Source organism: Bactrocera neohumeralis, chromosome 5 (assembly GCF_024586455.1).
Source record: "Bactrocera neohumeralis isolate Rockhampton chromosome 5, APGP_CSIRO_Bneo_wtdbg2-racon-allhic-juicebox.fasta_v2, whole genome shotgun sequence".
In the NCBI taxonomy this organism is placed as follows: domain Eukaryota; kingdom Metazoa; phylum Arthropoda; class Insecta; order Diptera; family Tephritidae; genus Bactrocera; species Bactrocera neohumeralis.
Window position 1 is genome coordinate 8,038,019 of NC_065922.1, and position 26,734 is coordinate 8,064,752.

At 32.5% G+C, this 26,734-nt stretch overlaps 3 protein-coding genes across 6 annotated transcripts; all 3 read right to left on the reverse strand.

Moving 5' to 3' along the window:
- Positions 1-2,008: 2,008 nt before the first annotated feature.
- On the reverse strand, positions 2,009-6,308 carry LOC126758297 (endoplasmic reticulum chaperone BiP). Of its 2 annotated transcripts, none has more exons than XM_050472521.1 (3): positions 6,170-6,308; positions 4,077-4,239; positions 2,009-4,002 (listed from the first exon to the last, which is right to left on the reverse strand). In XM_050472521.1, exons 2-3 carry the CDS (start codon positions 4,202-4,204, stop codon positions 2,160-2,162), a joined length of 1,971 nt encoding a protein of 656 aa, XP_050328478.1. In that variant the 5' UTR covers positions 4,205-4,239; positions 6,170-6,308; the 3' UTR covers positions 2,009-2,159. The 2 variants fall into 2 exon arrangements, with proteins under 2 accessions (XP_050328478.1, XP_050328479.1); XM_050472522.1 differs by lacking the exon at positions 6,170-6,308 and adding an exon at positions 4,486-4,573.
- A 2,073-nt stretch (positions 6,309-8,381) lies between these two features.
- On the reverse strand, positions 8,382-14,852 carry LOC126758296 (uncharacterized). Of its 3 annotated transcripts, none has more exons than XM_050472519.1 (11): positions 14,717-14,852; positions 13,661-13,927; positions 13,072-13,256; positions 12,217-12,396; positions 11,834-12,003; positions 11,118-11,755; positions 10,755-11,051; positions 10,577-10,698; positions 10,193-10,520; positions 10,031-10,132; positions 8,382-9,958 (listed from the first exon to the last, which is right to left on the reverse strand). In XM_050472519.1, the coding sequence occupies exons 2-11, from the start codon at positions 13,773-13,775 to the stop codon at positions 9,459-9,461; spliced, it is 2,637 nt and encodes an 878-aa protein (XP_050328476.1). In that variant the 5' UTR covers positions 13,776-13,927; positions 14,717-14,852; the 3' UTR covers positions 8,382-9,458. The 3 variants fall into 3 exon arrangements, with proteins under 3 accessions (XP_050328476.1, XP_050328475.1, XP_050328477.1); XM_050472518.1 differs by having other exon boundaries at positions 14,668-14,852; XM_050472520.1 differs by lacking the exon at positions 14,717-14,852 and adding an exon at positions 14,567-14,639.
- A 146-nt stretch (positions 14,853-14,998) lies between these two features.
- On the reverse strand, positions 14,999-26,503 carry LOC126758173 (apyrase). The gene is made up of 17 exons (XM_050472283.1): positions 26,322-26,503; positions 22,582-22,741; positions 20,114-20,339; positions 19,846-20,043; positions 19,374-19,779; positions 18,599-18,756; positions 18,441-18,537; positions 18,007-18,364; positions 17,844-17,938; positions 17,292-17,449; positions 17,132-17,228; positions 16,712-17,069; positions 16,547-16,644; positions 15,871-16,028; positions 15,716-15,812; positions 15,292-15,649; positions 14,999-15,232 (listed from the first exon to the last, which is right to left on the reverse strand). Exons 2-17 carry the CDS (start codon positions 22,674-22,676, stop codon positions 15,136-15,138), a joined length of 3,054 nt encoding a protein of 1,017 aa, XP_050328240.1. The 5' UTR covers positions 22,677-22,741; positions 26,322-26,503; the 3' UTR covers positions 14,999-15,135.
- Between the last annotated feature and the right edge of the window lie 231 nt (positions 26,504-26,734).

Here is a 26,734-nt window from a genome sequence, read left to right on the forward strand (position 1 = left end):
TGTATGCATATTAAGCGACTCGTAATAGACAAGTGACGGTGAAAAAATATTGCTTATTCAGCAAGCAGTCGATGCCCGCCTTCCACTAAATTTGGCGCTGTGCATTTAGGTATCAGACCTACATATACATACATATGTCACTAAATTGCTGATGAAGAATGGAAAAATAGCATATTTAGTGTTGTTATTACTATTATTACTTACGGAACCAAAAGCGTTAGAATCGGCTGTTGTGAGTATGTACATATATTCAATGGTTCAATTCTGCCAAGTTGACAGTCCTTGATCGGATGAAAAAATCCGGATCCGTTCCGGTTACGTAGACCCGACTGTCGTGGGAGCGGACATATTCAATGGTCGTTTAAGTTGGTGTTGCTCTTCATCAACAGTCGAAGAAAGTTATGAATGAGATGAACGTTTTCTTACACGGTGGTAAAAGGTCTCTGTGCATTTTTTTTATTTTTCTTGGTTTATCATCGTCATATTATGCAAATACAGAGTGAATGCACTTTACTACTTTCTTTGAACGAATGTTAAAAAACCTTCAAAACTACATCGAAATGTCTCTGCATAGAAGGAATCAGTCAATTTTCGCTGTATTTAAGTTATTCCAGCCGAACTCTCGCTATGGATCAAAAACGAACAATCGCTTAAAAGAAAACGCTGAGAGCGCAGACCCTTAACTCCTGTCTTACACTTAACCATTACTGACATACTCTTGCCTTCTAATCGAAACCGACTCCAGGCAACGACTGTTAACTTTGCAACATTCCTCAAACATTACATTTTTCATGTAGGGAAATCTAGTGCTCTCCTCGTCTTCTGGACATTCTGAGAATGAACACTTCAATACTAAAAGTCCTGCTCAAATATAGAATTGGCTCCGCAAACAACATTATAGGGCAATTCACAATCTGGTGCAAATTCACCAGATTCTGAATTGCCCTTGTCTGTCTCTTTGAAGTCCCTAAATCAATAAAAAGAACCCGAGGCGAAATACGTTTAGAGCGCTCCGAAAGATAAAATCTACATACACCAAACTGCTAAGGATTTCAGCAAATATGGAAGAATTTGTATTATAAACTACAGTAAGACAAATATACCTTAAGGAATTTTCAGGAAATAAATAGCCTATGTAATCTTACTGGCTTAAAAGTAAAAAAGAAAATTATGTATGGGTACGCCTTAAAAATACTCATACTTGCATACGCGCCTAAAAGTGTGCAAATGATTTTTCATTGAAAAATGTGCACGGAAGAAGTAGGGAGTCGAATAACTTATATGTACATACATACATATGTACATATATGTTAACAAATACTGTTGCTTCACCGATTTTTAAGGTTTTTTCCTTTGTAGCTCAAAAATCGCGACTGAATGACGTTCATACAAAAGAATATGTGCTAAATGCTTGAGCAGTAAGGTCATTAACCGGTAATAATGCCGCAAAATATCCACATACTTCGTTCAGTTTTGAGAATTAACAGAGATAAACCGGTTATCATGTTGATTTATAATCAATATTAAAGCGAAATATTGCAGTTGGCTTTGATGAAAATAAAACACTATATTATTTTTATTTATTTTTTGTTTAATTTAATTTATTTTATTTTTTTTTTTTGTCGTAAAGCTCTTCGTAAAATCGAAGGGTTTCGTTCACTTCTTTTCAATTACAATATTTTGCCGTTTTGTATAAAATGAAATCACTTATTCCATGCATTAAAACTACAATTCATGAGTGTGAATGAGAAATGTACAATTGCAAAACTTATTTAACTGCTTTTTTATACATATCGAGTTTTGGACAGACTTGACATGGAATGTGAGACACATCCGAAATTTTTAAATAAAGGAACAAATAAATAAACTAAAGTTTTACATCGCTAAATACCTTTCTCTACAAGGAATAGAGATGTAACTTGGGCAGGAGGCTGTATATAAATTTAGTTCAACTAAAAAAAGCAGGTTGGTTGTTGTTGGAAAATTAAATTTTTCTGGACTGTGAAGGTTTCATTTTTTCTTCGTATTAGATCTTCGAAATTTATTAAACTTATTTTGTTTAAGAGTGTATCAGTCTGAAATTTTCTATATCAGTTTTAACAACTAAATGAAATTAATAGTAAATGTATTAAGGACTAATTGTTTACTCCATCCTCCCCTTACAGCTCGTCCTTCGCATCATCATCACTTTCTTCAGTTGGTGGTGCACCACCTGCTCCTTGGTACAGTTTGGCAATAATGGGTTGCACAATCGATTCCAAATCCTTCTTTTGTTTCTTGTACTCTTCTGGATCCGCATCGGCGTTTTGTTCCATCCATTTGATGGTATCATCGATTGCGCTTTCCATTTTGGTCTTTTCATCATCACTCAATTTACCACCCAATTTGTCTTTATCGCCAATTTGGTTCTTTAAACTGTAGGCGTATGATTCTAATTCGTTGCGGGTCTCGACCTTCTCTTTCAGTTTTTTGTCATCATCGGCAAACTTTTCAGCATCGCGGATCATGCGATCAATATCTTCAGGAGTCAAACGGTTCTGATCGTTAGTAATGACAATCTTTTCCTTGTTGCCTGTACCCTTATCTTCGGCACTAACTTGTAAAATGCCGTTGGCGTCGATTTCGAATGATACTTCGATTTGTGGAATACCGCGTGGAGCTGGTGGAATGCCAGTGAGATCAAATTTGCCAAGCAAATGGTTATCCTTAGTCATTGGACGTTCACCTTCGTAAACTTGGATGGTAACTGTATGCTGATTGTCAGATGCAGTAGAGAAGATTTGCGATTTCTTGGTTGGGATTACAGTATTACGAGGAATCAATTTTGTCATCACACCACCAACAGTTTCAATACCCATAGTCAATGGATTGACATCAAGTAAAACAATGGCATCGGTGTCTTGTTCGCCCGAAAGTACACCAGCTTGAACAGCAGCACCATAGGCAACAGCTTCATCAGGGTTAATACCGCGAGATGGTTCCTTGCCGCTAAAGAAGTCTTTGACAAGTTGTTGTACTTTTGGAATACGTGTAGAACCACCAACCAAAACAATTTCATGTACATCCTTCTTATTCATATCAGCATCCTCAAGAACTTTGGTGACTGGTTTTAGGGTTGAGCGGAACAAGTCCATATTCAATTCTTCGAATTTTGCACGGGTTAGAGTTTCTGAGAAGTCTTCACCCTCGAAGAAAGATTCGATTTCAATACGAACTTGGTGAGAACCAGACAAAGCACGTTTCGCCTTCTCTACCTCACGACGCAATTTCTGAACAGCACGGTTGTCTTTGCGTATATCCTTACCCTTCTTCTTCTTGTACAATTTGATGAAGTGATCCATTACACGTTGATCGAAATCTTCACCACCCAAGTGAGTGTCACCATTGGTGGCAATTACCTCGAATACACCATTGTCGATGGTTAGCAACGAGACATCAAAAGTACCACCACCCAAATCGAATACCAACACATTTTTCTCTCCTTCTTTTTTATCCAAACCGTAAGCAATAGCGGCGGCGGTAGGTTCATTAATAATACGCATCACGTTCAAACCAGCAATGACACCAGCATCTTTGGTGGCCTGACGTTGAGCGTCATTGAAATAAGCTGGCACAGTAACCACAGCGTGTGTAACTTTCTTGCCAAGATAAGCCTCAGCGGTTTCCTTCATTTTACCCAAAACCATAGCGGAAATTTCTTCAGGGGCAAATACTTTGTTGCCTTGAGCCGTGGATACACTGATGTGTGGTTTTGAATTCTTTTCTACAACCTTGAATGGGAAGAATTTGATATCATGTTGGACATTGGAATCTGACCATTCACGACCAATGAGACGCTTGGCATCGAATACTGTATTCTCAGGATTTGTTGTCAACTGATTCTTAGCAGCATCACCAATCAGACGCTCACCATCAGCAGTAAATGCTACATAAGATGGTGTGATGCGATTACCTTGATCGTTGGCAATAATTTCTACACGTCCATTTTTATATACACCAACACTAAAAGAAAATTAATAAAACGAAAAAATTATTAAACTGAATTATCAAATAAGAAATTGCTCGTTACAACTTACCAGGAGTATGTTGTTCCCAAATCGATACCAATCACTGTGCCAATGTCCTTATCCTTTTCTTTTTTCTCTTCACCATGTGAGAGACTCACAAAGGCCACAACGGCCAAAAGTAATAAGCAAACCTTCATCTTGAAGTGTCTTTATGCTATATGTATTAAATTAACTGGAAAAAAAAGAAAAATAATTTAGAAAGTGTTATAAAATATGTAATAGGTTGAGTAAGAGTAGTTAAAGCACGTCCAATAAGCAACTGTGAAATTGGTATGTAATTGCTTACGTCACAATGTTCTACTTATATACAAATAACCATATGTATATACTCTAAATAAATACAAAAATGTTATATCACAAATAATTGCAAAATAGTTAAAACTTTCTAAATTTCCTACTAAAGTACTTAAATACCCACATAAAATTATAAAGAGAAATTACGAGACCGTCTACAACTAAGCTCTTATAAATTCTGACTGACATTGATAATCAAAATTCGAAGTGTGCTACGTGTACATAAAAGTACAATAAATTAGTGCGTCTCCTAATCGCAAATATTCCATAAATTCTCTCACACATACGCTCTTCAAGCTCAGTAGTCGCGTACTTCGTGACCGCATTAGCAAAACATGGTAGTTTCATATGTACTAACCGAAGACCGAAGTTGTTAGAAATTTTTGTTTTTATTGCTACCAACAATTTCTTGATACGTGTACACTTTCCAATGGAATTTTATAGAGGAAAAAGCCGGGAGCCGGTTACATTCTACGCTAAGGTTGAGCGCACACAGATTAACATATAAAACCAAAATCAAAAGAGAGCTTTCTAGACGTACAAAAGTATGTATAAATGTGCAAAGTGCCTTATTATTAACCACCCTGAAACTTCGGTACATGTCATGTAGTATATTATATATTCTATATTCAAAGGTATACAAAAAACTAAAACGGGTTGGATACATACATATGTATGTATGAATATATCGGTAAGCAGATATAAACATATGTATCAACAAAGCCTGAATATACATAAATGTAAAAAAGGTTATATATTTCAACAAAATATACATTATAGAAATTTTAACCTTTGGATTAACCTAAAATATTTGCTCTTTTGGAGAATTTGGTTAGTAACTAAATTATGAAATTCCATTAGGCATAAAAGAGTTTGGTAATTATTTAAACAAGTGGACCCAAAAATATGTAAACAATATGGGCGACCTAATTTTTGCCACTTAGAAGTGAAATCCCGTAACTGACGTGTACTTTTTATTGCCTTCCACGCTTTATATTTTAACAGTAAAAGGCATGACGTGTACAAATAATCGCAGAGTGCGACTTTATGTGCAATTGGAATTGGAATCGAAGTAAATGGATGCATATCTGCTAGCATAAGCTGAGCTTATATAGTAAGCGTGAATTTTCTGTGATCAATGTAGGCGTATAACTTTGAAAGCTATTGATAGCGTTTTTCTTTCAAACAGTATATACATACATATGTATGTATATATTCTGAAACTACCATAAAATTCATAGCCATTGCAAGCTTTTAACAATGAGCAAAGTTTCACATATGGAATATATCACAATATAATAGTTACTTGAATTGACTTTAAACTTTTATATTTTTGAAAGATATTTTCAGCAATTGCATTAAAATTACTTGTAGTATATTCGCGGCACTTTTAAGTCAAGTATTTTATGTTAATTTACTTATGTTTTCGGTTGGGTCTCAGCGTTAAATTCATCTGATATTCCAATTGGCAATGTGACACAGTAGTTGGCAATACTTTATTCTCTTTCTCTCTTCCAATTTCACACGTATAGACAATCTTCGTGTATATGCCGAGAAATTTCCAGAATTGTTGCGATTTGACAATTTTCAGTTTTAATAATGATATTATGGAGAAAGTTCTACACATTATATACCAAATTTAATAATTTAAATTGTATATCCTAATGTCACTTCCACAATAACTGCAAACTTTTACAACTAAGTAAATACACACATTTGCAAAACTGTTTCAAAATTGGAACACACACTTTGAATACTGTATATTAAACGTACTTAATTTTCCACCAGCAAATATTAATTATACTTACTTTACTATTACTATATAAAATATGTATCCTGTACGTAACAGCTTAACTATTTTGGCAGTTAAAAATTAATTTATATTTTTAATGCTTCCGCAAACTCACTTTTTAACTATATTCTTTATTCTCTGATGTGTAAAATTCAACTGATTGTTCTCTCTGTGTCGCCGGCTATTTTTACTCCTATAATTTTGGCGTGGTATTTTCTTATTGGTTGTTGCGCTGTCAGTTTTGTAGCATTTTGATTGGCCCACGTTCGGAGAGTGTGAGAGCGCAAGTTATTTTCACAAATGGAACAGAACTTTCGCCAGTGTTCCAGCAATTTGCAGCTATTTTTCTTTGTTAAAGTGCTGCCAAATCAGCGGAAGTGATGCAAATAATTTTCAAATGTTTTGATGTGTGATAAGAAATTATTGTTTACGTTTTACATTTGATAAACCTGTCGTAAATCTTTTAACCAACAATATATTTTAAATTAATTACGTGTCTATTACTTCAATCAATAACTTTAGCTTTACATACGTGTATAATGGGGCAGTAATTTTTGATTACGTGTTCTTAGTGCAAAATTACGACAACGGATGTGTACATGTAAATTACATACTTCCATGGGAAACAATTTGCAAGCAAGAAATTGGAACAGATGTACCAATTACTCGGAACGGAATGCATAAATTGTGTTTAATATTTGCATTAGGAAAAACTAATTTTTAGCAACTTGCAGCAGATTGTACAGACCATAATAGTTTAAAAACTAATCGAGGTTTTTATAATAAGACGAATTGATTTCCGGATGTCTGTATTTCCGTAATGTGGCTTGAGTAAAAGTTGATACACGTATTCCGTAGATGTGAGGAGGCTGGAACTATAAATGTAGTGTGAATAATTCGGACCATGCCAAGCCTACAAAGCGTTGTTATGCGAAAAACACTTATTTGACAATTAAGAGGGCAGTGCTGAGGGACTTAAGGATTTTCAAAAGTGGAAATTCCCTGACCTATGTATAATATACTTTTTGTACACCTCCAATAATTGCTGAAATCACACAAAATCTGTGGAAATATAGCTATTATTTAAACATTGGCATATGCTGGTAATAACAACGGCCATCTCTCATGACATTTGTAACAGAGAGCTGCAACAAGTATGATAAAATCAGAACAAACAGTCGTGCCAAAAACAGAGTCAAATCAATTCAGTTCAGCATAAAAAACATTGTTAATCAATTCGTGTAGCCGCCAGCGTCAACTGACCTGTTGGCAATCACGATCGTGTAAACGTATGGCTGGCTTCGGTTGCAATCGTATCATATGATACTGATTTGAATCATGTGTCACTGATTTGAATCATGTGTGGCAAAAAATGTATCAGCTTTGAAAATGTGCGCGTGTTACAAATTTTCGAAGCGTAAACAATGAAAATTGCATCGAATACGTACATATGGATGTACATACATATATACATACATTTGTTGTATGTATGTATGTAATCGATGGAATTTCCATTTTACATATAACATATATACATTCATACATACATGTGTATACAAACATACATACATATGTAGTTGAAATAGAACAGAAGTGCACTAGAGAAAATCAGTGTTTAAGGGATGATATACAAACCGAACGCTGTCGATCATTTCAATCATTGAAGCATGAGTTTGCATCACTTTGGGTATTTTCTGCTGATACGAATGTTCATAAACAAATCAGATATAAGCCGATCGCTAGTGATACAAAGTTGTTCTCTATCGCTGATTTGAAGACAAACAGTTCGCTTCGTGTACATGAACTGAACTGAAAGAATCAGACAGAGTAACGGATCAGTACTTAAGTATACACAAAAATTTATTACTCGTTGCAGTTCTCTGATTTGTAACTACAGGAATAATAAATTTTAAAAGAAATTTAATTTCTTCTACATATGTATATTTGACCAATTTCATCAACAAAGATGTAAAGGTATCAACCATCTTCCATATACCACGATTTTTGACTTTCTGGAACAGCTTATACTGTATGTACTGGTTAATTTATAATATTGTAAGCATGCTTATTTAAGTCCCAATGTTTTTTTCACTAAAAATCGATGAAGAACAATCCATACGTTCCCCTAGACTTTAAATGTTCCAATTTAGCGAAAGAGAAATTTAAAATAAATAAGTAATTCTGTATGAAAATTATGATTGTACTTATTTTAGGAATAAAAAACGTGTATTATATTATCGCTTTCAGCAATTTGCTTTTGTATATTTTATTTAGTTTTGCCACTTATTAACTTAGTGCTTATCAAATTACTAAAAACAAGGATAACAATTCTTAGTTTATTTAGGGTTAGATTTATCATTAAATGATTGACTTCATTTTATTTAAATTTGTGTATTTTATGCGGTTTCCCGTTTGTATCTGTGCTATGTATAATAAGGTAAACACGCCGAATCCACAAAGACGTGAAGTTACGATTTTGCACATCTTGCTCTTAACAATAAAAACGGTATGAGGTTAATTAATAGTAAATAGTTTATAATTTTAATAAGACATACATTTTAACATGCGAGTTATAGAATCTCGTTATATTTGGTATTTAAGTCCAGTTTTATAAGTTTGTATGTATGTATGTATGTATGTATGTATGTATGTATGTATATATGAAGAATTAATGAGTAAGTATAGACGTTTTGGTTTTTATAATTAATTCTATCTTTGTTAATTATTTATTAATATTATAATATGATAAGAAATTTGCTAAAAATCACTTAATCGCAGCAAAAAGTTGCAAAAATAATGTTTCAAAAAGTCAAAAAAGAAAACACAATAACTTTACGACCACGAATTACGAAATGATTTTAAATATGTTTTTTATAGAATTTCTAACTCGTTGTAGGCCAATCGAAAATTGAACGCGAGCAGTAAAAAAAGAGCTATTAACCAAACATAAACGACACGATATTACATTATATACTTAAACAACAAAACTTTTAACTTATCGAACAATTTTTATCAATTTCTGGCAACAAATAATAATTTAAAAGTTTCCATAAAGAATTTCTGAAATTATTGATTTTCTTAGTTACATTTGTTGTAAACTAAAAATCCCGGAAATATCTGGACTTATATATATGCCTAAGGACTAGCACTACAACAATAATTCCCAAAAGTTGCTGCATTAACAATTAATAAGTATGTCTGTGGTTGTTATAATGCAAAAGGCATAACAAAATTCGGTCAATTAAGTGTACATACATATATAGATAGATTACAAATTACAATAAGTCTTAAGGAGTAACAGGCATTTATTCATGACGAACGCCGCAAATTGATAGAAAAGTACTAAAATTATGTAAACTACAGGCGGGCAAAACTGTGTATACAATGTTGGCGGTTTCCTGGCATTTGAGCCGAAAGTCATATAGTGCATTAAGCAGTAATTCCACGGACGGTGCAGCAGTGACTTGATAGAACACTTTGAGGTGAATTGCCGGTATATAAAAGGCAGTTGAATTCTTTCCACCTACGACGTTCGTATTAATTTGGCCATTATTATTTATTGAAGAAGTTGAATGTGAATTGCCATCGGTCGCACTAACGACATCCGCTTCGATGGGGTGGCCTGTGCTGACATGTGTAGAGTCTGCTATACGTTTAGCGATCGGATAATCTTTGAGCAATCGGTTAACAGTATATGTAAGTATTTCGTCAAGGTTTTCAGCACTAAGGTTTTGTGCTAGACGGCAATGGTTGCTAAGTATATCCTCACTTAATTGGGTCAACTGTGTGGTGGATGAGGCCAAACCTGCGTAAAAAATTAATTGATTTCACCATTTAGTTTTTAGATAAACGTAAATATTTTGTAATTTGAACTTACCTGTAGATACATAACAGACAATTGCAGCGCAATTATTTTCATAGTTCCAACGTCGTCTTATGGAGATGGTATAATCGCTGACGGAGCAACCAGTTTCTTCGTCTGTTTGCGATAACAATATAATTAAATAAAAGTGTCACTGCAAAGTATTTACACACTTACATTCGAAGCGATCATTATGTGTATGTGCCCACACTTGCCATTCCACCAAAGCCTCACGTGGCAGAGCAGGCACAACAATATAATCCATTATAGCGTTTGTTGTACGTCGTTCCCATTGACGACGCGCTTCGGCTATAAACGCTGGATGGGTCAGGAAACAGATACCATGGACTACATCACGTAGTTGACCTTGAGCATTCATCGCCTTTGCTATGCGACTAATATGTCGTAAAGCCAACTTGCATTGGGGGCGTATACCACCCTCGATAATTGTCATACTTCCAGGAACGAGGGCAATTTGACCAGATATATATGTTATTTCGCCCACCTAAAATAAAAGCAATATTTATATAAAAATATTTGGCTTTCAAGTGAGATACTTACCCTAGTCGATTGGCTATAAGTGCCAATATTTGCTGGTGCCCAATGGGAAATTCCTTGTACGTGCATGGTTTGGCGTTGCTTCAAAGTTAAATCACCACTATTATTGTGCTCATCAATATAACCTATAAGAACATTAAAATTACGATTCAAGTTACATTTTTTATTTAGCAGAACATACCATCTACTTCACTAGTAGACAACGTGGGACGACGTCGCATGGGCGTTCGAAATGCAATCGCTTCCAATATCACATGGCAATCCTCCGGTAGTGGGCATTCGACACATACTCGGGTGGGTGGATTTTGGAAATTTATTGTTTGGCCATAAATACGATTCAATAATGCATATTCGGTCATTGAACGTATGTAAAGTGTAATATAACAGTAATCGGTTAATTCATAATTGTGCTGGACAGCCAAGTCTACCAAGGATTGCATAGCCAGATGCATTCCTTCTTCTAAAGTTTCAGCGCAGCCTAAGAGAAAAAAAACATATACATATATAACACCAACATGCGGTATTTTATGAAGAGATTTGTTACCTTGTATACCCGCCACCCATAACCAGCCTTTTTGATTAAATGCTGCCATTGGCTGATTTTTTAGTGGACGGAACTCACGCTCTATTTTCATTGGACTGGGTGGTTGTGTTACCAGTGCGGTCGATATGCCGGCCGTGGCACCGGTAGATGATATCCCCATTGATAAGGAACCACACACTGCCGCCGTACTGCTACCCAATGGTTGCGTTACGCCAAAGCTGTTGACAGCTGTTTGTAGTGAAGCGGCGCACAGCGCTGCTGAAGAGGAAAACATCGAAGACGGTGTCGGTGGTTCATCGACACTAGCGCTCTTCGTCACTATTGGTATGGGCGATGAAGAAGTAGTCAAGTGGCGTCCAAATGAATTGCTACGCGATATCATCAACTCATTTTGACTTAGGGATTCACGTAAACGGGTTTCTTTCTCTATCAATTCTAGCTCAGTTTCACTGAGATCTGGGTCACTGAGGTCACTGTACGTAGATTCGTTTAGGTCACTTATATAGTCCAGAGACTTTTTTACAAAAACATCACAGAATTGAGTCGGTTCTTTCGATTGCATCGATAATTTGGTGAAGTTTATATACCCGACCGGACATACAGGATCCGCGGAACTAATTATCGTTTGAACATCCTCACTAAAACGAACATGTGGGAAGTAAAATAAAATTAGTAGTATCTCAATTCAATAAAAAGTAATATTACTATACACTTACGCTACAATTCGTTGCTTAAACAACGGACAGTCTAAAGTAAATGTTTCATATTCACCACCCTCTCCACAAACATTCAAACCATACTTATCACGCATTTTCAGCAGGTGAGGTTGTATTTCGCGCAACGATTTACCCAAATGGCGATCAGGAACTAAACCTAATGCAGCTACCTAAAAACATAAGAAATATCATGTAAAAGTTTTATTTCAAGTCCTTCAGACATAATAATTTTTGTTTACACAAATCTCAAATAGAGATCCTGGTGTTTATAACCACTAATTTAGGTAATCAAATTTGAATTTCGCAAAATATCCCATTTTAAATGTTACATGTTAATTCGTTAATCAGACAAAGCGTTGTATATTGTATGCTAAAGAATTCACCTTTATTATAATGGCATGTACTTGGCAATCAATCATTTCCTGTAGCAATTCAGTCTGGTCTCTCCTCCATAAATACGCCAGTGATACCAAATTTAAGCGACTACAAACATTTTCGACCCTTACCCTTTGGTAGTCAGAGAGAATGGCTCCAACTGCAACTGCTTCAATTTGCAATTCATTCTAAAATTACATGAACACTTTTATACATCAGAAATACGAATGTTTAAAAACAAATATTATATTTTATAGCATTAAACTAAGACTCTCTAAAAATGTCTAATTCTGGTTTGAAATAAATTGTTTACTCTTTTTTAACTTCTATTGCGTATTTTTAGGTATTGATCTCAATAAATAACATTATGCCTTAAACTAGAGAACAGTTAAAAAAATATTATTTAAGCATGCTTTATTCTGTGTTGTTTTCAAATGAACGTAGTATTCATGCATATATGCAAATTCTATGTAGTATCATAAAACACAATTAATCCAATGGAAAAAGTAAACAAACAGCACAAGAAGTTTTTTTTTTTTTTTGATGAGCGTGACAAAACACTTATTTAATATATTCATTTAGTTTGTATGTGGGTAAGCAGTCACATGAAAAAATAGAAGCAGAATATTTGTATACAATGCAAATGTTATATTGGGCGCATATTTAAATATAACACACTAACACAACAAGTGGGCGAATGTGATAGGATGTATGTGCTTAAATATTGTAGATAGAATCTTGTAATCCAAATTTTACTACAAAGAAAAAGGTGTATACAATTTTCTCCATATTTTTATAATCTATTGCCTTATGTTTATTTAAAACCTTACAAACTGAATCATTTTCCTAAGGTAAATACTAACCTTGCACAACTCTAAAAGACTGTACAAATCTTCCACTTCATCATCATCGGTAGGCACATAATGTTTTCCAGTTTGAGTACTCTTGCCTTTGGTTTCACGTCTATAAAGTGGTAGACCCATAGCTTTCGCCAAACTCTCGATGCCCATGTGTCCGACGGTCTGGTACATAAAGCTATCTAATTCATCTGCATTAAAAATAAATGGATAAATAAGTAATTTTTAACTAATTTTAGTAGCACAGCAATTTGTTATTTGTTTAGAATTATTTTTAAACATATCAAAGCCAGAGCTATTTAATTAAAGCGTTAAGTTTATAAAAACAAACAACTTTACTGATAAGTACATTCTTCCATTGTGTGTAGATAAAAATATTGGTTGGCCTACTCAATTTAATTGGGTAAATACGCCTATTACAATATTTAATTATTATTAGTATATATAGTATTTCTTCGTAACTTAATAGAAAGCTTGAGAATTAATTACTCAAAAAAAGAGTTTAGTCAAGGAAATTTTTTTGCCAATTACATATTGCAAAATTTGGTATACTACTATATACATTAAGTACTACTATTTTAATTTTTTTGCTTACCACGATCTTTTGGATGCAGGTTTGCTAGTGCTACAATCTCATGACCCTCTGCGACGCACTGCATCATATTGTAGCAACTGTCTTTGCCACCACTGACCATTGCAACAACCCTCATGATTATGGGATTTGTAACGTAGCGATTGAATATAAATTGAAAATTAACAAGGTCCTATTGAAGCTCCGATGCCTCCTTAATCTGCCATTTTAAGTGATTTATAACATAATTCGTTTTCTTTGTCGGTGGTATTGATTAATTTGCATTATAACCTAAAAATACGGGTACAAATATATAATCTACAATGTATAATCTAAGTATATTTAACCTTTAATACCACCAAACCGATTCATAGATAATACATATGTGCAATACTAACATTCACGATTCATAATGTTTCAAATTCAAATATTAACCATGTACAAGACGTTACAAGATATTAAATAAATTTATTAAACAAAAAATCTGATCATGAAAAGCCAACATAAAATAATAACTAATTGAAATGCGAAGATTTTGAAAAAGAAAGATGTTTATTTTAAATTCCCTAGTTAAGTAATTAAAGTACGTCGCAAATTTACGCAACATACAAGTGTGATGATAAAAATGTTTTTATAAACCTACTTCATTTATTATTAACACTGGGTTTTAAATCCAATACAAATATACATAAAATGTCTTATAAGTTATTATAAATCCAGTCCTGTATGACTAAGCCACTTTTGTACCCACTTCACTTCCACTTGGAAAATGTGTAGCACAACAAAAACAAATGTAACATTCAACTTAATTTGGTCACATTTTTTTCAGAGGATGGGTTGTGTAATTTTAATCGCACATACCAGAACTTCAACCCTAAATATTGACCTAACGATTATATATATTTAATTTCCAATAAATCTCAGATTTACTTTTTCTTATACTGCGATTTAAACATCTTAACATTTGTGGTTATGTAGCATTTTTCACATATGTATGTACACAATAAAAATAACTACATTCGCTAGCTTACTTTATTTTAAACCTTCACCGATATTTTAATATATTTTTAATCTAATCACATTTGATGTTTTTCATATTATACAACAAATCACTATTTATTTGTTGTCAAATAGTTCATATTAGTCTGATACCGATGCAAATAACTTCGCAAATTTTCATTTCACTTTGTTGACTTTTTTGACATCACGTTGGTCTGATATCGTATACGTTCTCTGCCTTGGGTCGATTCCGATTATTTTGATTATTTCCACTTTGACATTTATTGCACATTTTCATATTTCTTTTTCTATATTAGTGCTACCGGGTGTTATTATTATATATTTATAAATAAAATCTCACAATATGAGAGAAAACATCTTCATTAGTTCGCCAACAATATATAAATATTAAGTAACCATTGCCATAGCAAATTAAATAGTTAATTTTAATTAAATTTTTCATCGCTAAAGATACAATAGTATTAGAAATTTTTGTTTATCTATATTAATTTAATTCGTCCTTGCAAGCCAATAGTTATCGGCTTTTCCGCTCTGAAATAATCGATTAAAGCTGTCAGTTCATTCACCGGAAGTGTGCTAAAAGGAAGTCGAAATATCAATTCTTTTAAATATTTTAATGAAAAATTCATACTAACTTTCGCGATGATCCATAATTTGTAAACATTGAATATCCATAACCTCCGGTGGCCAAATACTTAGCAGCAACAATACGATAAGTTTTATTTGGAGATAATGATTCATAAAAGGGAATAGCGCAGTCAGTACATCGCACATCTGCACTAACTACTCTATTCTCTTTGGCAGCCCGAAGATCGTACGTCACTCTAATGCCCGAACTATGTAAAAACTTATAAGTCTCGTTGACATTGTTTTCTAGATCAATTGATGAGACACTGTATTCTAAAGCTTCCAGCAAATATTTACCGGCCAAATCAAAGGCTATGAGATCACCTTCGTACGAGCAAAGTTCAAAAGCTTCCTTGTAAGTAACGTCTATAAAATTTAACAATTATTATTGTTTTTATTTTGTATAAAAAATAAATCTCCATTGGTTCTTACTGCCACGTGGAATGGAAGCACGCATTTCAGCACTAGTTGTTATAGCTATTGAGGCATTGGCCCATTTATGTGTGTTGTAGGGCTCCAAGCGTAAAAACTTTAAGTAAGAATGTGAACTATAATTTTCATGAAATATGATTCAATCCCCAACTTACCGCGTGCAAAATTGCGTCAGTGTATAAATTTCCGATATTGCACTCAGATTGAGCACAGTTATAATTTGACAAAGTTACCCTGGACGTTCCAACAACAATATTGCCCTCAGTAGTGATATTAGTAGCCCAAATTTGTTTCAGCTTTAAAACTTCCTCATCTAAAAAAATGTTTCGATTTATATTCACAGGTTTAATTGTAAAGTGTTTCTTATTAAGTTAAAAAATTACGTTTTCCTTTAATTATTTTGTTATATACTATAAAAAAGTAAATAAGACTGAATAATATAGGGGTAGATCTATATATTTTTAAAGATGAATGTTACTTAAAACCAACATAATTATAATTAAAATAAAAAAGCACTGTTAACAAGTTCTTTGACTGTTTAAATGCATATGGTTTTTTCTTGGAAAATAATTTCTGAATTTTTTATACATACATATAATACAAATTCACAGTTTTATGGTTGAAAACTTTTAATTTATTTCAAGTATTCTTTAGGCGTATAGCTTTATACAGAATATACTATTTATTAGTATTGGTTATGATCAAAAGTAAAGCTCAAATTAACTATTAATGATTTATTTATTAATATAATAATTATATTGTTTATTTGTTATTATATCAATTTAAATATCAAATTTGCTTCATCAAACGTAAGAATTTGGCATTTCCATTATTTCCGTAATACAGTAATACGTTTTTCTTTACCGACGTAGATTGGTGTTACTTGAGTTGTGTATGAAAGCAGAGCATCCAAGTCGGACATCTCTTTTCTGTAATAATAATAATATTGATAATATAATTAAAAAAGTCATGTTTCTCAAAAACTAATATACTCACTGAAAATCGTAGCCATAATCTCTTAACATTGCGAAACCATCGCCTCCTTCTGCTAGAAAATCTGGTGCGACGACACGATAAATTTTTGTTGAATCGAAATCCTCGTAAACAGGTATATCACACTCGGAGCAACGAACTTTAATATCGACCACTCTTTCTCCGGTTGGGTTAGCATAATTGTAGGTTATCTTAAGGCCAGATACTTGAATAAATCTGTAGGAGCTGGTAACTCCGCTATCCAAATCAATGGGACTAACACTGTATTCCAATGCTTCTAATAGTTTATGACCAGGTATGTTGAATGCAGTGAGTTTGTTTTCAAACGGTGACATCGTCACTATGTGCGAATAAGTAATATCTACAAATACAAGTATAGAATATTTTATTTGCAAAAATTAAAATTATTTTATTATTACTTACTTCCTGGGGACAGGGGTACACGCAGTGCACCTGTATTTACAATTCCAATGGAAACGTTAGACCACAATCCTTCTGAGTACGGTGTTAAGCCAGTGAACTAGAGTGTTTATTGTTGATAAATAGAAAATAACGGGTTTATATGTGAATGCGTATTACTTACAGCGTGTATCATGGCATCACAAAAGAAGTTTCCCAAATTGCACTCATCACTGCTACAGGTTGATTTTCTCAACTCCACTTTAGTCTCACCCTGAACAACTGCCCCTACCTTATCCATCTCCTCTTTAATGGGTACAATTGCAGCCGCAGTTTCTGGGTCTGAATGCATTAATTGTACAGATAATAATACTAATTTAGTAAAGAACTAACAAAACATTTAATTTTATAAAATTAAAACATTCAAGTAATTGAATTAGAAGAGGTATATGTAGAGTTTTGAAATTTAATCAACCCTTTTATTTGTCATGAAATAATAATAATGAAATAACAACGTGCCGCGCGACATTTTGAGAGTTTCCAAAAATTTCATGAGAGCATACTCATTACTAAGTCCGCAATTCATTTCGTTTCAGTTTAATTGCCAATTTTTTGCTAATAATAAAGTCTTTCTATTAAAATCACTGAATTTATTAAAAATTTCTAAATACAGGTTTCTAGTTGTTATAAACAAATTTATGCTAAAATGGAATTCGATAAAGAAGTGTTGCTTGTTATCCCAATACCGATATACGTTTCTCTCTTCCGATATATATTGGACTGGTATTACGGGTGAACGATAAGAGCGCATCGATATCTGTCATTTCCTTCCTATAATTACCACAAAAATATTAAATATTATTTATAGTGAACATTTACATATAACAATTTTTACTAACTGCCAATCCGAACCATAATCCCTGAACATGGTGAAACCACCGCCTCCTTCAGCTAGAAAATCTGGTGCCACGATACGATAAATTTTCCTTGAATCAAAATCCTCATAAACTGGAATGGCACAATCTGCACAGCGTACCTTGATATCAACCACTCGCTCTCCAACGGGATTATTGTAATTATACGTGATTTTTAAACCAGCTACTTGCATATAAATTGGAGAGTTTGTGGTATTACTCTTTATATCTATCGGTTGCACACTAAATTCCAATGCTTCTAAGAGCTTATGCCCCGGTAAATTGAAGGCGGTCAGTACATTTTCGAATGGAGACATTGTGACTAAATGCGCATATGTGAGGGCTACAAGTAGAAAATTTTTTATTGTAATTAGTTCGAAATTTGCTATGTAAGTAAAAAAAAAAAATATTGCACATACTTCCTTTTCTAAGCGGCACTCGTAGAGCACCAGTGTTTATTAGGCCAATAGAAACATTTGCCCATGGCATTTCCGAATACGGAGTTAAAGCAGCAAACTACACATAGGCAAATCTGGTTGAATTCGAGCATATTATAAAACAGTTGTAGCACACTTACAGCATGTATCATTGCATCACAGAAATAATTTCCCAAATTACACTCGGAATCGCTGCATGTTGACATTGCCAATTCGACTTTTGTCTCACCAACAACCACTGAACCCTGTGCATCAATGATCTCTTGCCATGGCTTCATAGCTTCAACAATGTCAGCGTCTGCGAATGATTGTACGAATATTATGACTTATATTTTAAAAATAATTAACATAATCAATTACCGTTTAGCTTATTAGACCTTGTGGAAGCATGCAGTTAACACATTTTTTTTAATAAATATGCTATATATTCAATATCACTATATATGTTGTTGTATTAGTTCACTATATTTATATACCATACACATGCACTACAGTTTTACGAATACTGTCAATATACAAAGGCTTTATTCTATACTACAAGCGGTGGAAGAAGGGATATATTAGTGAAACACTTTAAAATGGAGTTTGATGTATACAATTTTAGTAAAATCTGATGCTAAATTTTTAGAAAAGAAACAATATTATCTACAAAAATGAGTCGTTTCAGATTTTCGAAAATATTTGAATAAAACTACACTAAACAAAGTAAATAGGGTTATGTTAAACGGGTTTAAATAAGTGTAATAGTAATTATTCGAATAGAACAAATATCAGCTCAAGAATTTCAACTTCTACAATTATTGTTAGCAGTAGATGCAGAAGATTTTAATAATGTTAGTAATTTAAATAAAATTAATCCAGCTAATTAAATTGGTGCAGCTAATTCGAATATACTACAAAAGCGTGCGTACTCACCCTCTGGTACACTGGATCCCATGTAAATCGGTGCACCCGAGTAGTCGACCACGTTGCCATCATCATCGAAGTATACCGTTATATTTCCAACATATTTTGCATAAGCTGCCGCTTGAACAATCAAAATGCGATGACCATTTTCGTGCACAACTTCGGTGGGATACGGACCATATGGCGTGTCTGGACCGGGTAATTTATCGCCCGTATATAGGAAAGTATGCGAATGAGATCCCACTATAACATCGACATCATCAGCGGCATGCTGTGCAATTAATTTATCCACATCATAGCCGCAATGCGTAATGGCAATAATTATATTGGCACCTTGTTCTCTCAGCTTTTGAGCTTCCTCACGTATAGCGGTGCTTTCATTTTGGAATATCAAATTACCAGTATTGGCTAAATCCTAATTTAACAAGAAAATCGCAATTATGAAACAACAAACACGGTTCAATGAGCAAACTTCACTTACATAGGTGGTTTCGAGAATAACACCGATGACACCGATTTTCCTGTTACTACGTTCGATTATTATCGATTTTTGGTATTTGCCCTGCATATCCGGTTCATCTCTTGCATCCATATTCGCTACCAACATAGGTGAATTGATGCTCTCCAGAAATGGCACAACACCCTCAATGCCATGATCAAACTCATGATTGCCGAGTGTCTGAATTATTTTTGATTTGAAACGATAATTTGTAAAATATTCGATTTTATTTATTATTGTTTCGCATTACCATAGCATCAGCGGGTAGCATATTCAGAAACTGGCTTGTCACATTCCATCGTCCGATATTGTACCAAAGTGTGCCCTGAAAACTGTCGCCTGCATTGAAGTAAACCGGATTTTGGTCCTTTTGTTCCTCCAGTAAACGCTTTACAGTGTAAATGGTTCGCGCTAAGCCGCCGATGCATTCTTCGCCAGCATCACACGTGCCGCCTGATGTATCCGTAGGCTCGAATCTGTGTGATACAGTTATAAAATATAAAATGTCCAAGTTCATCATACAAGTATAGAGCGCTTGGCTCTCTGCAGACAATGTTAACTTCCAAAAATATTTTCAAAAATTTGAAATTAGATTGCAACAAACTTTGGAGGCAGTTTTAAAGCTTATAGAATACTTAATGATATAATAATAATGTTGAAATAACTACAAGAAATAGTGAAGAGATTTTAGTCAGACATAATCAGGATTTTTCCTTCCAATACAAAGCCCTTTAATCTCTAGGAGGAGGAAAAATTTATACACTTCTTTTAAGTCTAAGACATCTGTGTATATAGTATACGTATATAATGATTTGGAACGACTTTCTTTATGTTAAAATCAAATCTTATCTGGTTTTTATAATTTTTAATTGCTTTGTAAATCATTAGTCATAAAGGAAAAACTACTGGCTAACGATTTTGGTTCATGCGTTAACGGTAATATACACGAATTTAAGTGATTCCATTACTAATTTATCATTTATTGGCAATATAGGAGATTACTTACTATCACTATAACTCAATACATACAATTGAACTTAAAACATTTTATATAACACTACATAAGAATCAATAACGCTCTCTCGATACTACATACATACTCAAATAATTTTACCTGTACGACTGTACGTGTTCTTTACGAAAAATGGATTTATATGCATATACATATGTATAAAGGGTAGTCCACCGAATTCTTGAATAAAGAACTACCTACTGTGGACTGTGTAGATTTTTAAAGGGTATTAGGGGTCACAACTAGTATAATCGTCTAAAATGAGGATTTTTGAAATTTTTTTAAAATAAAACTTCTGTCCGGAAAGTTTTATATGTACACAAAGAATGTCAAATAATAACAATATTTAATTTTTAGCGAACCTAATCGTGGTAAACAAATAATAATAAAATATAAATGTGAGGTAAGACCTTCAACTGTAATAAAATTGGAAAAAAATTCGAATTTTGCTCAAGCTGAGTAAAACTCCTTTCATTTTGTATAATAATAAATTTACATTACATTTATAAAAATATTATTTGTAAAATAATAGATTTATATTACGTTTATAGAAAATATTACTTTTGAACTGACAAAATTACATCTTTTATACAATTAAACTGGAAGCCCATTGTAGGAAGAATACTCGTATATACCAAATATGCAGAAAAAAATCAAAGCGATCGGATGATTTGTTTTTGAATAACGTAGTTTTGAGAAAATCTTGTTGAAAGATACACTGATTGAACTGAACCTTGTAACTCAAAAATACTTTAAATATTATTTTAAAATTTTAGTATGTAATTTTTAAAGTCAAACATTCAAAAATATATATGTACATACATATATAACTTATGGAATTTTTAGCACACATATGTATATTTTGAATTAAGTTTAGAAATACAAATTATGTTTTCTTTAAGCGGTGACTTTTAACAACACAAATATCGAAATATCGCACAAAATTATCTCGCTTTTATTAACACACAGTTAAAAACGAATATGAAACCAACACGAAACTATATATGTAAGTTTCAATTGCACGTGACGTTTATCAAGATGAAGATAATGGTATTTTCTTAATTTGGTAATACACAAGCAATTAGAGTTAATAAATATTGTTTTTGCATAATATTCTATTATTGAATACATACAAATTTATAAAATAAAATATATGAAATTTGATATAATAAAATAATCAACTGCGGACGAATTAGTCATTATATTCTAACATCCAAAAAAGCTAATCTGCATTATCAATATTTGATCATTCGTGAACTTTTTTCATATCTTTTAATCAAACTTATAGTTGGGAAAAGAAAGAAATCCTTCAACGTCATAATTTTAATACTACAAATACATAGATGTCTAAAGTAAAGTAACTTATATATGTACATATGTATATGTATACTTATATATGTATGTATAGGCAAGTCCAATTTCTTATGGCTAAAATTTTACCTTTATTACCATTTAATTTATCCCGCTTTCCCTTGCTGGTTATTAAATCGTCGAACACTTATTTACCCAACGTATTTTGGAAACGGATCTATGTAGCAAATTTTATTCAGTGGGAAACTATTTGTAGTCTACATAATTACACAAATGTTACTTATTGTTAACTTTTGCTGAACGATCACTTGCTTATAAATACCTTTTGAGACCTTATTAATAGAATTCTTGAATTTTTTTTTGTAAAAATATCTAGAGTCTACTACAACATTTACCTTGCGTGAAAATCATTAATGTGAATAATGGATAACGGGAATATATCGGCACTAATGAGTGGCACGAACAGTGTGATTATCGTCAACAACTTCATATTACACTGCTAAAATACTCCGCGAATTCGATAGGTCAACACACCGCCACAATAGAAACTGACAGCTGAAATATAATACATAATAAGGGAAACCATTTGAGATATTAAAGTGCTTAAGTTTAATCTTTATTAGCCAAATATTGCATATGTACATATATAAAGTTGCTAACGCCATAATAAATAATAAAAGCCTTTTTACCAGTTAAATGAGACCAACTTTGGTAAAACAGTATTTTTAATTGGTGTTGGCAAAAATGTGGAACCAGCATTTCAGAATATTTGGAAGTAATATTAGCTTAAGAAGTCTAGGACTGTAATTTAGTCAAATATGCACGTGTATATATAAACACATGTACTTATATATATATATATATTAGGGTGATTCATATATACAGCTTGGACTAAAAATAGGTTCATTTTTATATTCTCCAAATAAGTTTTTAATTGAACGAGGTCCTCCGCCTAACGTTTTCTATTTTTTCTTATTATCAAAGAAAAATGTATTGTAAGTCCTTAAACTAAAAAAATATTTTGTTAATATAGGTTTATATATATTGAAAGTGATATGGTCTCTTATGATTTTTTTGAAATCCAACCGTTTAAAAGATATTAACGGTTGAAATTTGACTTTTTTTGGAAAAATTCTTTTTTTCTTATTAATTTTATAACTCAATGAAAAAAAATTATTATGAATGATGATACACATAGTTTTGTAGGAAATTTACTGCTCTAAAAATGATCTACTACGATATTTCGATTAAGTTAAGCGTTTACGAGATATTCATCGTCAAACATCAATGCATATTAGGGTCGATCAAAAAAAAAAATTTTTTTTTTTCGTTTGGTACTCCGAAAAATAGGTTCCCAGACACCTCTAAGAAAGCCTCCCAAAAATCTATTCATAATAATAATAATAAAAATTAATAAGAAAAAAAGAATTTTTCCAAAAATCGTCAAATTTCAACCGTTAATATCTTTTAAACGGTTGGGTTTACGAAAAAATCATAAGAGACCATATTTTAGAGCATTCAATTTCCTACAAAACCTAATTAACAAAATATTTTTTCAAGTAGTTGGAAGCGAGATATAAATTTTTCTATCTGATAATAAGAAAAAATAGAAAACCGTTAGGCGGAGGACCTTCCCGTTACAATTAAAAACTGATATTTGGAGAGGCTTTCTTAGAGGTGTCTAGGAACCTATTTTTGCGAGTACCAATTGAAAAAAAAAAAAAAATTTCTTTTGAATCACCCTAGTATATATACATATAAATACAGCTATGGACACATAAATGGCACATTTTTTATTTGTGTAACAGTATCAAAAATGTTTCTAATAAATAACAAGCGTTTGGTTTTTTTTTTAAAGGTTCATCATTGGTCTTCAATAAGAGTACAAAATGAAGTTGCAATTAATTGCTTAAAAAAATAATCATCAAAATGCGAAAACTTTGGTATAACGAGATGCACACATAAATGGCACAACCTAAAAAAAGGTGGACAATTTAGTTCATATTGCATTTTTATAAAGTTTTTTCCATACAAAACGTTTTTATTGTTAATATTTTGTGCTGTAACCTTTATTTTTAATGACTGCTTCACACCTGCGACCCATACTTTCTACGAGACTGACACTTAGCTTTAGTTATAGCGTACCAAGTTTTTTTAACGACAGACCAGATATCGTCCATATTTTTATAATTAACCTTTGCAATTTCAGTCTTGACTTCATTCCATAGATTTAAGTCAGGGATTCGCGCTGGCCAATCCAAAATATCTATCCTCTCTGCAGAAAACCAATTTTTAACTAGATTCGATGTGTGTTTGGGATCGTTGTCTTGCATAAATTTCCATTTAATTGGCATAGACTCAAAAGCATATGGTTCCATAGGGTTTTTTAAGATGTGCAAGTGCTGAAACTTGTTAATTTTTTCATTGATTCTTACGAGCGGACCTACACCATGTCAAGGAAATGCTTCCCAACCCCTAATATTTCCGCCACCATGCTTTAGATGTCTTCTGAGATATTTTTTGTGAAAGGAGTGGTTTCTTCCTCGTTATGCATACGAACAATTTTGCCTTATTCAGACGTCTTCTGACAAGTCTAGAGGATATTTCTAAGCCCAATGTTTGGCTGATATCAGCTGCTAACTGCCGTGATGATTTAATTGGATAATTTTTCATTCATACTATAGTAGCGTCTGTACGCGCATCCGTTTTACGTGGTCTTGGCTTCCGAATCCTGCCTTTGACCAATATTTGGGAATTCTCCATACATGATTTGATTGCGTTGTATACTTTTTTACCATTTAGAAATTTTGGCCACTTTTTGCCCTTTTTTATACACGTTCCAAATTATTCCTTTTTCTTCTATTGTAGTATGCTTTCCAGATCCCATTTTATATTATTTCTTTCACTGAAATACTTTTAATTATTTATTTTTCAACAACACTAAAAATGATGTTCTTCAATTAAAATCTGCGTGAGTACTACTTCTGCGAAGTAATCTGTGCTATTTATGTGTCCATAGCTGTATATACATATACATATATGTATATATGTATATATGCATTATACATATATATATTATTTTAAGTCTAAAATGTAAAATACTCAAACATTTAAATAATTTAAAAAAAAATGAAGTAAATGCATATTAACTTTACTCTTAATCTAGGGCAAATAATTTATTAAAATGCTAATCGCTCTTACGTGCTCATTCCGTCCACATCTAATCGACATCTACTAGCCTGCAATATTTTTGAGAACTTTATCTATACATATGTATGTATATACTATATCTATGCAGAACACTATCTAGTAATTATTTTAATATTACATGTATGTATGTATATATATGTTAATATATCTGCATTATTTTCGATTCTTTAAATTGAAAATGAGTAAAACCAATATTTTTTAAAATGTCTACAAAATTAAATTATATAAATACATAAATAAAATTAAAAAAACTAAATAAAATTCAACAAATAAGAGTAATTTATAACCTTACAATTTTTAAAGAGTAAATAGTTTTAAATATTTTGTAATGTTTACTATTACTTTAGTAAACAAAATGTTTTCAACCAATTTTATACCGATATCTCTAATACTGATGGAATATATACGGTGAATAGTTCAACTGATAAACGGAAATCATTTAATTGATGGGTAAATGGTGGTTAGACAATATTAGGTTTTCGCAGTTTTGGACGATATTATTATAAAATATTGTTTTATTCTTTGACACAAACAAAATAATCATTTAAGCGAGTTTTGTTGAACGCTCTTATTTGAAAGACAACCTATTTATAGCAACAACTTGTTGTTTGTGTCATAATTTTTTAGAAATATGGTTATATTAATTTTATAATTTTAAATAAATTTCAAATATCTTTATTGCCACTTTATCGGTTTTCAAGTTAGATCTTCGAACTTAAATGGAGCCAAGAAATACGTGTACCAAGTTTCAAAAAGTGCATATGAATGCATATCTGACTCTTTTAGTTTTAGGGTTATATGAAATATAATACATATATAAAAATTGCAAAGGAATAGCAAAATGTCAGGGGGAAATACCATATACAAAGGAATAGCGTCAGGCAGAAGATCATTAAGGTATGCATGTCAACAAGTTTGAACTTACCCTGTTTGTATTAGTACATAATTTACCACTAAATAATTATTAGAATTTAAATCACAACTTATTTAAAAAATATTGTTTATTTTTAATATTAGAGATTACGGATTGCGCACCAATTCATACTCGTATTTCTACAGGCCACTAACAAGAATGCATTGATAAGTTATCTGAATACAACAGCTGAGATCGCATCGCATGGATCCACTGTCAAAGTTAGCCAAAGCAAGTGTTGCCACTGTACATGAATAAATACACCAAAATACCGGGCTTTTCAATAGGGATGAAATGATTTATAAGCGTCGTTTCGGCTATTTTTAATATGGCATGATCTTTAATTTTATAAAATTGTTTTTACTCAAGACTGAAGCCATTGGACCACCGTAAACGTCGTGAATTTGTTGACTTTTCCTTGAACA

Coding starts and splice junctions, on each gene's coding strand:
- LOC126758297 (XM_050472521.1), bottom strand. CDS start 4,204: ATGAAGGTTTGCTTATTACTTTTGGCCGTTGTGGCCTTTGTGAGTCTC. Junction 4,003..4,076: donor TTGGGAACAACATACTCCTG/GTAAGTTGTAAC, acceptor ATTTTCTTTTAG/TGTTGGTGTATATAAAAATG.
- LOC126758296 (XM_050472519.1), bottom strand. CDS start 13,775: ATGAGGGTTGTTGCAATGGTCAGTGGTGGCAAAGACAGTTGCTACAAT. Junction 12,397..13,071: donor GTCTTTTAGAGTTGTGCAAG/GTTAGTATTTAC, acceptor ATGTAATTTTAG/AATGAATTGCAAATTGAAGC. Junction 12,004..12,216: donor TACATGCCATTATAATAAAG/GTGAATTCTTTA, acceptor TTATGTTTTTAG/GTAGCTGCATTAGGTTTAGT.
- LOC126758173 (XM_050472283.1), bottom strand. CDS start 22,676: ATGAAGTTGTTGACGATAATCACACTGTTCGTGCCACTCATTAGTGCC. Junction 20,044..20,113: donor TGCTACCCGCTGATGCTATG/GTAATGCGAAAC, acceptor AAAATAATTCAG/ACACTCGGCAATCATGAGTT. Junction 18,538..18,598: donor GTGATGCAATGATACATGCT/GTAAGTGTGCTA, acceptor GCCTATGTGTAG/TTTGCTGCTTTAACTCCGTA.